The sequence below is a fragment of the Coenobita brevimanus genome, chromosome 92, assembly GCF_032717465.1.
Source record: "Coenobita brevimanus isolate Jiangsu-jjx chromosome 92, ASM3271746v2, whole genome shotgun sequence".
In the NCBI taxonomy this organism is placed as follows: domain Eukaryota; kingdom Metazoa; phylum Arthropoda; class Malacostraca; order Decapoda; family Coenobitidae; genus Coenobita; species Coenobita brevimanus.
In genome coordinates this window covers 23,209,875-23,223,297 of record NC_137045.1, presented here as the reverse complement: position 1 = coordinate 23,223,297, position 13,423 = coordinate 23,209,875, and the positions used below count along the sequence as shown (strand labels likewise).

The 13,423-nt window shown below is 41.4% G+C and overlaps 1 protein-coding gene across 1 annotated transcript in view; it reads left to right on the top strand.

Moving 5' to 3' along the window:
• LOC145412164 (uncharacterized) overlaps positions 1-13,423 on the top strand; it is a 446,682-nt gene that overhangs the window by 299,067 nt on the left and 134,192 nt on the right. The window contains exons 17-18 of the mRNA XM_080282099.1: positions 4,690-4,845; positions 4,943-5,095. Of these exons, the coding sequence (XP_080138225.1) occupies positions 4,690-4,845; positions 4,943-5,095 (309 nt within the window). The remainder of the gene's footprint in view (positions 1-4,689; positions 4,846-4,942; positions 5,096-13,423) is intronic.

Here is a 13,423-nt window from a genome sequence, read left to right as displayed (position 1 = left end):
TCCCTCTCTCCATTACTCGGGTTTTTACTTCTCTCGTCACCTCATCCGTATATATATTGAACAACCATGGGGACATCACACAACCTTGTCACGTGCCCACGCCGATCGTGAACCATTCAGTTAGATGTACATTAACCCTCATACGTGCTTCACTACCATCATAAAAACTCGTGACAGCACCTAACAGCTTGCCATCTACTCCGTACATGTGCAAAACTTTCCACAATCCCTCTCTGTCTGCTTTGTCAGATGTTTTTTCCAGATCCATGAATGCCATAAACACCTTATAGTCCTTTTCACAAGCCTTCTCTACCATCTGTCTCACTGCAAATATTTGATCCACACATCCTCTTCTACTCTTAAAGCCACCCTGTTCATCACTCACTAGGACTTCTGACATCTGTCTTACTTTCTCTAAAATAATTCTTCCATATACCTTCCCTACCGTACTCAGTAAACTTATGCTGCGATAATTTTTGCACTCACTTCGGATGCCTTTAATTTTTGTACAGGGGTACAGTCACAGCCATTTTTCACTCTGCAGGCACAGTTTCACTCCTCCATGCTTTCTTACATATCTCCAACAAGCACTTCATTCCACTCTCTCCATTACACTTAAGCATCTCTGCATACACCTAATCGACCCCAGCTGCTTTCCCATTTTTCAGCCGCTACACAGCATTCTTCACCTGTGCGAGTGTCACATCTCCTGGCACTGCATTCCTTCTGTGCACACCCCCAAAACCAATCATGTTTACAGTCACTCTGCTCTCTCTATTCCCATTCATCAGGCTTTCAGAATATTCTTTTCATCTGGTTCTTAGGTCATCTCCCTGGGTTAATAATCTACCACCTACATCCTTCACACCATCACATTTCTTTCCGCTTTCACTTCTACATTTCTGTACCTCTTTACAGAATAACTTCTATTTTCAGAGTAGTTCGCATTAATTTTCTTGCTAGATCCTCATTTACCTCCTCCTTTTTCCTCTTCACTTGTCTCTTTATGTGCTTCTTTCTCTCAATATACTCTCCTTAATTCAACTGAACCCCTGTTCTGTAACCACTTTAGCCACTTTTTCCTCTTTTCCTCCACCGCCCTCTTAACCTCCTCATCCCACCATGCCGTACCTTTCTTCTTTGTTGTTACTCTTGCCACACCACACACCACTTCAGCATTCCTAACTAAGCAATCCCTGTATCCATTCCACAGGCTGTCCAGATCCATTTCATTCCAGTTCACTGATTCTAACTCCTCCTCCGCCATGGTCCTGTAATCATCTGCCATTTCTTTGATCCTTAGCTTCTCAACTTTCAGTCTTTCTTCCTGACTGCTCCTCTCTTTCCTGATCCACCTCACCCCTCTCAGCTTGATCTTGCATACCACAATCATATGATCTGACAGACCTCTACATCATCCTCTCACTGCCCTTGTATCGGCAACTATTTCCATCATCGACCTCTCTGTGAGCACGTAATCAATCAGGCTTCTTTTGACACGGTCCCCATTCCCTTTATACCACATATATTTATGTGCATCTTTGTGTTTGAAATATGAGTTACAAATGCACAACCTCCTCTCCCGACACATATCCTATAGTCTCTTCCCAGTATCATTTTCTCCTGGTACTCCATAACAACCCTTTATGTCACCCTCAGGACAAGTGCCTACTCTTCCATTCATACCCCCTATTACAATCACTTTATAGCTCCTGGGCATTTCTCCCACTGCTTCATCCAGCTCATCCCAAAATCTGTCTTTTTCTCTCTCCAGTCCTCACACGGTGCATATGCTACAATCACTGCCACTTTCACCTTCTCAAACTTGAATTTGACATACATACACCTCGAGCTGACACATCTGTAGTCTCTCATTCCTCTCAGCTACACCTCATTCATCAACAAAGCAGCTCCTTCCTTGCGTCTTCCTTGCCCATTCATTCCCAATCTTACGCATTTCACACCCTCCTACTCCTCCACTTCGCATCCTTTCATCTTCATTTCACACAATGCCATCCCGGCATATCTTGCACTCTTGAACACATTCACCACTTTCACCCTCTTGCTCTCCTCATTCACACCTCTCACATTGCACACAGCCATACGAATTTGCCCGTTTGTTTGGGGTCCTGGGCAGGTATTGGGCCCTCGGCAAGTATTGGGCCCTCCAAGGCATTGTGAAATGACTGCCATGATTAAGTGAATTTGGATAGGGGAATCTGGGTGACACTTCACCTTGCCAGAAACCCTGGTTATATGGTTACCATCCAGCCTTGTAAATGGTTTCCTGGGTACAGGAAACCATTTGGCTTGTCATTCAGTGTCGAGCTCATATGGCATCACTCTGCATTGAGTGAGTGGATGATGAGTGCCCCAGTCACACTCATTATGATTATTATTATTATTATTGTTACTGTTATTGTTATTATTATTTTTTTATTATTTTTATTATTATTATTATTTATTTATTTATTTATTTTTTGATGCTCACTCATTTCTGTTTTTCCAAATTTGAATATAAAGAACTACTGGTTTATAACGCTCTTGTAATTGCACTGTACAGTATTTCTATGACCAGAGATTTTGGCTGAAGTAAAGTTGTGTGTGGTGATGGCTACTATGTGTATGAAGGTGGGAGTGACCAAAGCAGGACTCTGAGACAGAAGCAAGGGGAGTGGTAGTGTAGACCATATGGTAAAGTGCAGGAAGGGCTGTGTGGGTGGGAACAAACTATCATGGGGAACCCCACTGATGGTTTTGCACACTTCTAGATGCTTCTCAGATGTTATGGAGGCTTCTCAGATTTTCTCAAGGAATGGCCATTTGGTCTCCATGAATAACTGAACCCAGCAGTTTAGAACTACATGAATATGGAGAGCATAATGCATTATTTGCAGTGTTTGTGATAAGTGGATGTGTAAGAGATGTAGTGGTATTAAAGGTAGGCTGCAAAATAATGTTGATTTTGAGTGTACAGTATATAAAGAAAAGTATACAGAAGCAGAAAGATGGGGAAGGATTAATCTTTCTGAAAGAAGAGTATACAGAAGCAGAAAGATGGGGAAGGATTAATCTTTCTGAAGAGTCTCTTGAGTGTGTGGAAGAGTTTTGTTATTTGGGGAACATGATATATACTGGAGGGGGGCTGGAGCTGGCTCAGTAGCAAGGGTAAAGAATGGTTGGAAGAAGCTTAAGGAGTTGTGGCCTCTCTTGATATTGAAAGGACTCTCCATCTGTGCTACAGGGTCCTTGTATGCAGCATGTTTTGGGAGTGTAACGGTATTAAGTAATGAGACTTGAGTAGTAAAGGAGGATATTTATAGTCTGAGACTTACAGAAATGAGAATGATCAGAATGTCTTGGAATGACTGAACTGGTGGGTTAGGATGGATTGAACTTGAATGTATTAGTGATGTGATGAGAAGAGGTAGATTGGGATGGTTTGGGTCTGTGGAGAGGATGGTGGCTGTCAACTGGGCACAAAGGGTGAGAGGTATGAATGTTGTGGGTAGTTACAAGAGTCATACCAAAAAGTCTTAGGACGATGTCATAAAGTGTGACCTCGGGATAAGCGACTGAATAGAGAGGCTACTGGAGATTCAACAGCGTGGAGAGCTACCATTAGCAAACCAAGGCCGATGCATACAAGAATGTTGGAGCCATATAAACAAAATGAAACAAAAGGTTCCACCAACTTGTGTCAGCCACTCTGTGGCTGTGGCAGAGGAAGGTTGTGTGACTGCAGCTTCTGGCACATTGTTGTATTGCATAATTCTTAAATTGGGCAAACATGGATCATTGAGGATGTATGCCCTCTGTTTTTTACAGAGTAAATTTTACTTGTACAGTATTATAAATCAGTGCTGCTCCGAAAGTATATGAAATATCTTATTATCATAGCATGAAATAAATATCTCATTAGCATAGTGCCATATCAATGATAATAGGGAATTGATAATATACTATGAGGAATGTTGTCATGAGATAGCATGAATTCAAACTTTATTTTGCTAGAAATCACATCCCTCTTTTTCCACAATGCTGGATCAGGCCGTTTTGGGGACATTGAAATTCAAAATATGAGAGAAATGAATAAAAATATTTATAGAGCTTTGTGATAATTTGTATTTTATGTTTTTTTCAAGGTAGTTTTTGAAGCTGAGAGGAAATGTGTGTGTAATAAAAGAAAGCTTGATATGATGATTTTGTAATGCATATTATAAAGGTTTACAATAGTTTCACATTTCCCTCGGACTAGTACAACTTAGGAATATTCACTTAAATTATATGTGGTGCTTAGATGACTACCATATTTTACAACCATGTAATTACTGTGATTATGTAATGAACTTATGATGGCTTGCTTGAGTTGTTAAGCTAATGAGAGGTGCTAAAAGTGCTATAAAGCTAGTGAGAGGTGCTGAAAGTGTTATAAGCTCCAGTAAAATGCTTGTACAAGTTAAGTAGATACAGTGATGATGATCAGTGTGATGTATACTTTATTTTTTGAAGGGATTGATTTTTCATTGTTTAGTGGCATAAATTGTGGTCAACCATCCCAAGAGGTTAGTGGTTAAGGATTTCACACATAATGAGAACCTTGTAAGGATTTCAGGTACAATCAGAACCTTATATGATGATTGTAATTCAGTATTACTGTATTGTTTAATAAAGTATTCTCTTGTTCAGATCTGTTTGGAGGCAATAGCACAAACACTAGTCCATTTGGAAGTAGTGTGTTTGGTGGAAGTGGGAGCAGTGGGGGAAATAATGGCAGTTTTTCAACTGGGGGTGGATCTGTTGCACAGTCTGGCTTTGCTGTTCCTTCAGCTCAGTCTCCTTCAGGTAAACTCAGTCTTGTCCTTCTGTTGATGATATGGTTTTATCTTAGTAGGTTCTGTTCTTTGTGTGACACAATCACTATACTGTATTTGATATTCAGGCTTTGGTGGAGGACCTGTATTTGGTGGTGGAGCTAGTTTGGGAACTACACCTGCCTTTGGTGGAGCTGCCACATTTGGATCACCGAGCAAACTGGGATCGTCGACATTTGGAGGCAGTGCCTCTTTCTCCTCACCTCTGGGTAGTTCTGCAAGTGAGTTTTATTCTGAGTGTAGCTTTATATACAGTAGAGTACTGGTAGATAGTGATGGGTGGTCACCGTCTCTTTGAAGTACATCATGAAAAAGGATCAGAGCCAAAATTATTGCATTGGGCATCTCTGCACCCGCAGAGGGTGCTAGAAAAATGCCATTTCCGTAGGTGGAGAGAAGGGGATGCAGTCCCTGCCTGGGAACCAAACTTCTTCACCCTGCCTTGTGTTCTGTGAGGTGGACCCTGGTCCATCCTGGAAGGGCACCCTCTCTTGTATAGGGGCAGTTGCTCACTATGCTGTTTTTTTTCACATGGAAAATAACTCTATGACGGTCATTTTCCTACTGCTTATGCTTGCTGGAGACACTGAGAGCAATCCCAGGCCCCAAATATAATACATTTGGCCAGTGTGCTCCCTACCCATCACAGAATTTAGTTGAACGCATAGATTTGTTTGATGTAACTCTTGCAGAGAATGGATCCATGTCGCATGAATTTCACTTTCAGATATCTGACAACACCACAACACATTGGTAAGTGACTGGTGCAACACATCCACAAACACCCACTCTTATCTCACTGAACACAGTTCCCTGCACCTGTTCCGACATACCCCATACTTAGGACAACCACTTCCATCACAGCTCAGCTTATGTACACAAGCACTGCATCTATAGCACAAACTAACACTAGATGCATACTATCTTAACCCATTAGTGCCCAGAGTTCCTGTGCAAGGGACTTTGCTGAAAGGGTACTAAGCATACTGCCCTCTGGCTATTGGCTCATAGTCGCGAAGCTCATAGGTCCCTACCCGGGGGTTTCTCTTCTTTAACCCCTACACCGAGGGCATGTTTACCAATGTTTTGCGTGTGCCGCGGGGTTATTCGGGCTCGGACAGACTCTCAAAAAATATTTGCCAAAAATCAGTTATTAGTCCTAGAATATTAAAATTACATATGCTTATGGCACATACCTTCAGCTTTCTCCTGGAATGTTTGTTGAGCCTTCGTCGGTTACCGTAGGACTTGTGGAGACCTCTGAAGTTGGGTAACGAAGTCTCCACTTTACACTTCCCGACAACCCGTAATATGATTACCACAGCCAGATATTAACACTATAAACACTACTCTATGATTTTCAAGTAGTTTGGGATCCATACTCCAAAAAAAACCCCACTGTGAAAGCAATGAAAATTACGAGCGCGTCTGACCGTCGCACTTGCGCTAATTCGCTCTTGGTACTCTGTCATTTATTATTCATAAAACCCCTCACACTTTATATTTCTATTACTATATAACACTTATATATATCTACAGTCTTTATCCATAAGTTTCCTTCAGTAGTATTAGTTTATTGTCACTGTAGGGATTCAATTTCTTTCAGTAAAATACGTAGCATTCACTTTCTCGTCCTGTATACTAGCATTGAGAGTGAATGTCAGTTTCACCTTCACTCTCATAACTCATAGTATTCAGACATGCTAGAGTGAAACTTTCACTTTCATTACTCCTAGGGTATATACTCGTATTCTTAAAATACTACTCATTTACATTTCTATTTACGTTCTCTATTTTATTTACGTTATTTACATTTCTATTTTATTTGTGTTATGCACTGTCACTTTAAGTAACTTATAAAACTATTTTCCACTGTTCACGTATATTTACATTCATTACTTTCACTTGCTGTTTACACATTATTTACACATTATTTACAATTCCACTTGCACTGTTTTACTCAATAGAAAGATCATAGTCACTCTTTTATCAATTGTCAGCCCTTTACCTCTTTCCACACGAGGTTTAGTAGGGGGTAAAGGTCACAGGGCCCTTTGCATGGGGGTGAAAAGTCCCTGAAGCTAGCAAGAGCGAACTGACGTACCTCCACGTTAGAAGATGAGAGTGAACTGATAAGGGTGGGCCGGGGTGGTGGCCTACCTAGGGAAATTCATTACTACCAATGTTAGCCTCTTGAAACAGCTATATATAGCACTGAAATGATTGGCAGGAAATCTAGACAATACATTATAAATTAGGTAGTTCCAGGTGAATGTAAATATCACTTAGGCTTCTCCCTTCCCTCCTTATATGTATATTTATTACGAAAATAGATTATATGGCATATTTCAAGGGGAAATAAACATCGAAAATTAGCGAACGAGTGCACGTGAAGTGTTGTCAGGTGATAATTAGCCAATTCCAGGTGTATGGCACTCTCACTTACCTTATTTCTTTCTTGTATATATTATTTGGTATAAGAATAGGGCATAGGGCTTATTTCAATGGATGAAATCAGTGAAAAATTCCAGGGAAGATTTACTTAGCGTAGCATGGCCGGGCAGGTGAGAGGATAGGGTAATGGAGGGGGTGTAGGGAGGGGAGTCAAGAACGGGGAGAAATGGCTAAATTGTCAACAGTGGATGGGAGTACAGATGAGATTAGGAGTGCTGACTAGTGTTGGACATTGGCAGTACTGATAGATGATACAAGCCCCCACTTGGAAGCCCGGGTGAATTCAAAATAACACAGAATCACAAAAGCGACGCCCCGCGGTATGATCCCTTGCTCCCAAGCGTCACGAAAGCGACGCCCTGCGGTTAAGGGTTTAATAAATTTTGAAAATGCTTAGTTCCATTCTTTATAGAGGACACTGGGTGCCAGTGGGTTAAAGAAACTGATAGATTTGCCAGTGGTTAACCCATTTGCCAGTGGTTAACCCATTAGTGCCCAGAGTTTCTGTGCGAGGGTGATCGCTGGAAGGGTACTAAGCGTACCACCCTCTGCCTATCGGCTCATAGTCACGAATCTCATAGGTTCCTACCCAGGGGTTTCCCTTCTTTATTAAATTTTCAAAATGCCCAGTTCTGTCCTTTATAGAGGACAGTGGGCGCCAATAGGTTAAACACAGTGTAAACATTCAACAGTTAAATATCAGTGGAGTCTGCTCCAGGATGCAACAAATTGACTACTTTCTTCAGAGACACAGTGTTGACATTGCACTCTTACAAGAAACAGAGTTCAAATTCTCACACAATACTCCACACATTGGACACTTCTAACACATTCACACTGACAGAACTGATGGCCATGGAGGAGGTCTCATCACTTACATTGACACACCCATTTCCTGCAGAGACACAACACAGTCTTATTCCCCAAATGGTGCCACATTACAAATACAGTCAGTGTCAACTCTGATCACAAACAAGAAGTCAACATTTTTGCATTTACAGTGGGCCCTTGTTGTGCACAGGTAATGTAGGAGGTACTGTCCCCATGTAAATGAATTTCACTTAAATGATTCCATGAGATACATTGTTAAATGGCTAATATAGAGGAGGACCTCCAGAATTTTTGGAAAAGGCCTTACTATGGCCCTGTTGAAGACCATACCACCATCAAACACATGCATAAACACACACTGATCTTCAATATGCATATTAAATGTTGATTGTACAAGAGTAATGGTAAAAACAGTGGAATTTAATCTCACCCTGATATAGCAGTAGGGATGACTAATGCTGCATTTTTGTGAGACTTTAGTTTTAAGCCAGACTTCACTATGTCTTCAGGCTTGGTGGCCCTGCAGTAATACTCAGTAGTCTCCAATCAGCTGACTGCTGTAAACACTCAAACCAGCTGGCACTATTTACATACAATGTTCATTTCTAAAATACATCCACAGTTACTTTTATCATGCATGTATATCAACATCAGTCATTTCAAGGCACATATACATAGCATAATCTAAAATAAACGTGAAAATGGCACTATCAACAGAAAAGAGAGTGCCTGCTTGGTGTTCATAGATTATGGGTGTGTGACTGTGCTAGTTCCATGCCCATGCCTGGTCATCACAACACTATGCTTTTGCAACAATAAACATTTCAGTTTGTCAATCATCCCACCCAGCCTGATGGCCTGCTCTGCCGTAGCCAGGTATAAGTATGTAGTCCTTATACAGTTGATTCATTACTCATGTCAAACTTTCCAGTGCCCATCATGCAATGTGGGTAGTTTGAGGGGTAGAGGGAGGTAAGTTGTTGAGGCATTGAGTAGGATGTGGATAGGTGTTGGATGTGTGCCGGAGGTTAGATACAGGGGAGGATCAGCTAGAATGATTGCCAGAAGGGATTGTTAATGCAAGATATTTTGTTAGGCTAGGGCAGATGGAAATGGTGGTGTGGTTGTGTTGGTTAAGGAGAAATGGGTGGAATATATCATTAACGTATTGAGAGCGAGTGAAAGAATAATACAGTACCCTCGCATCCAAGACGGGTTTGTCCAAGACGGTTTGCGTCCAAGATGGAGACCATAAATAATAATCCAATAAATTGTTGTAATACAGTTGCGTACGTCCAATATGGAACCAGCAGTTCCTAACAGCCCAAGTCCGAGAAGAATACAGCTATGACGGTTTCACCCAGTCCAACATGGTTCCCGCGCCCAGGAGAGTGACATGGTTGCGATGTTGTCCAGTAAAATATTGGCACCTGGTCACATGATGAGCAGGAGGGGCTTCCTTTTGTTCTTCACCAGAACTTCATGGACACACTTATTGCATATTGCACTCAGCTTTTGCTTGTAGGTTATTGCCTGTCCTTAAGTAACCATGCCCAGGAAATCGTCTGCTAACCCCTTGAGGCTCCGCCATCTACCTGTGGATACTAAGCTGGAGATATTATTACTGAGCTACTAAGCAGGAGATAAGCTCAGAAACGCACACTTTCAAGGTGGGGAAATTTGTTTTTAGTCCCAAAATGGGTTAAGGTTGATGTTTTAAGGGGCATTTTTTGAAGATTTTGTGACAATATTAATTTTTTCCGTAAGGTTTTGTGTTGGTCCAAGATATTTTTTTGTTCTAGACGGGACCCTCAGGCGACAATATTACCGTCTTGGATGCAAGGGTATTGTAGTAATGAAAATTTTGTTTGGTGGTGTAACATTTTCATTTATATTGGCATGTGCTCCACAGGCTGGAGTGAATGATTTAGAAAATGATAGATTCTGGGATGACTTAATATGTGTGTTAAGTGGCATGGGAGATGATGAAGCTGTAGTTTTAGGAGGGGACTTAAATGGTCATGTAGGTGAAGCACCTCAAGGATATGAGAGAGTGCATGGGGGGGATGTGAATATGGTATAAGGAACGAGGAAGGGGAAAGGATACTCAAGCTTGGGAAGGCAATGAACATGATTGTGTGCAACACTCATTGCAGGAAAAGAGAAAGTTGATTACATATGAGTCTGGGGAAAATAGTAGATGGATAGACTATTTCCTGGTCAGGAGGGTTGGTAGGAGGCTGGTGAGGAATGTTAAAGCTGTAGGGAGCAAGGAGTGTGTGCAGCAGCACAAGTTATTGATATGTGACATGGTGCTTCTGAAGCGGGTGATGAAAAAGAGGGCCTATGCACCTTGGAGCAAAATATAGAAGTTGAAAAACCAAGCAGTAAAGGATGTTTTTTTTAGCTAAATGAGTGGAGTGGTGGCTGAACAGGGAGCCATATCTAAATGAATGGAGTGGTGACTGACAGAAGTGTTAATGAACAGTACAGAGCTCTCAAGAACAATTTCCTGAAAGTTACTGATTCAGTTTGTGAATGGACAAGGGGCCCTTCAAGACATAAAGTAACTTGGTGGTGGGATGGAGGTGTAGAAGCTGCATTTATGGAGAAAAGAAGGCTTTTCCAGGAATGGGAAAGGAGTGGTAACAAAGAGAAATACAGGTACTTAGCTGCCAAGTGTAGGGCTGGAAAAGAGTTAACAGGGCAAAACCTGAGTCTTGGAGACTTTTACTTGATAACCTAGATAGTGTGGAAAGGAAGAATATGATATTTAAAGTGGCAGATCAGATGAAGAGGGAAGACAGGGATATCATAGGTGAGCAGTGTGTAAAGAATGATGAAGGAAAGATAGTGGTGAATAGTGGGGATATTAAAGACGTTTGGAGAGAGCTTTACATCCGGTTGTTGAATGTGGAGTTTGGAACAGGGAAGGTTTGGAGCCAACAAATCCAGTATTTGGATCTTGATGCTGCTACAGTGAGCAGGGCAATAGGCATGATGGAGATGGGGAAGGCAGTAGGTGTGTCTTAGTTGACAGCTGAAATGCAGAAAGCCTCAGGAGATATAGGAGAAGGGTTAGTTACTGACTTGATAAAAACGATTATATATGAGTGTGTTGTCCCAGATGATTGGCTGAAGAGTGTAACAGTAAATGTGTACATGGGAAGGGTGATGCCCTGAAAAGAGGAAATATAGAGGCATAAAGCTTTTGGACCAGCTAATGAAGGTAAAGGAGAGAGAGTTCTAAAAGGTATGATTAAGGAATGAGTGAATATTGACGAGATGCAGTTTGGGTTTATGCCAGGCAAAGAGACCACAATGCCATATTCATTATTAGACAGCTTCAGTAAAAATATATAGGAAAGAAAAGGGATCTGTACTTTGTTTTGTTGATTTGGAGAAGGCCTTTGACAGTCACTATGGAGGTGGTGAATTGGGCAGTGATAAAGTTTGGGATCAAGGAGTGGCTGGTTAGGGTGGTTATAGCTATGTGTGTAGGTGCTTGCACCGAAGTAGGAGTGAATGGAGATTTGAATGATGAGTTTACTGTGAATGTTGGTGTGCATCAGGGGTCAGTCTTGAGTCTTTTGTTGTTTATCACATGACTTCAGAAATGGACTACTGTGGGAGACGTTGTATGTCAATGGTTTGGTGTTGATCGCAGAGAATGAAAGGGAGGCAGAGGAAAGGTCTAGGAAGCGGAGAGATGGTATGGGGCACAAGGGCTTAACTCATAAAGACCGTAAATCTCCCACCTTTGACTATTCCCCCACTGCATATTGGATCTGATTTTTCAACTTACACCTAGGTAAATTTTGTTCTTAAAGATTTCAGAAGCTTGAATTTACACCTGAAAATGCATAATTCACTCTCATATGTCTAATAGTTGCCATAGTATCGACTGTCAAAGATGAAAAAAAGTCACCCTTGGCGTAAGAATGAAAAAAGGAAAATTTTGAAAAAACATTATTTTCACCAAATAACCTTACAGAAATCACTAAAATCAATATGAATTATGTGCCAGGGCATGAAAGAAGTTGAAGGAATGAGCATTAAAAAAAAAAAATCACATGAGGTAAATATATATATACTCAGCCTGTCTGCAATCGTCAGTACAGTATTGAGCTCTTACATAACGCGCAGTGTTGTCCCCGGAAGGTCCCGCTTTATGAGATCTTTGCATTATAGGGCCATGTGTCTACATGTTAAAGGGTTTCATGGTACCCAAGCCAGTCCCAAGTTCACATTTTGGGGCAATTTTCAGGGATTTTTCCCAGGGCATTTACCCACCTAATAATGACTTCATTCCATACTAACACTGGAAGATTCCTCATCTTGAATTGAAGAGGTTGTGGGCTTGCTGGGGAGAGGGGGAGTGGGGTTCCAAGGCAGGGCAGGACTCCTACTGGTCCCCAGGTGGCCAAAAAAAAGAGCAAAGATAACACACAGCATGTGTGGAGCCAGAGAACAGGAAGAGGGTAGGCTCAAGTGGGGCAGGAATGCTCAGTGGACCGTGACGACACCTCACGCAGGCACGTGACAGCCGTATGTCATTGGCTGATGCAACCCCCGTTATGACTATCGTTGCCTGCGCTATGTCTGTTCCCATAGCATTATGACCAATTTTTTCATGTAATGACTGTTTAAACCATAATTTGTGGCCACAGGCCACATAGTCCCTAGCATTGCACTGTAGTACAGTTTTTGAAAAAATGTGCAGATTTTTTCACCTTTTTTTTTTTTTTTTTTTTTTTTTATAACCTGTCACGTCCTGAGCTATTTCGTACCTTGGACACCCCCCAATCCCGAGGTATTTTCGAAAAAATTTTTTTTGGTTAAAACCACCGCTTTTTGTGAGAAACATCGAAATTTCATAGAGAAATCGCTCACCTGAGGTTTAAAATACTCGATCCAGATATCTGTACCTCCTTACCTGACTGGGTTTTCTAACATGCTGGCACCAAAGAAAACAAGTTCTATGGGAGGGTAACTATTTCACACCACTCTTAAACGGTATTTATTTATTTACTTGGTACGAATTTATATGTCGTACGTGAGTATATTGGTTTTCAAACAGTAATATAGGCATTATAAGCATTGTTTCACTCACTAACTCATCACCATACCTGACCTTCTTTTGCCACATTACCTTATCATCATTTCTGACTGTTTCTTCCTCAGATGCTATGTAAACTTTGTCCTCCACATTGTCATCGATTGGGGAATCACTCTGGCCCTGAATGTCTTTATTGGCCAGGTCA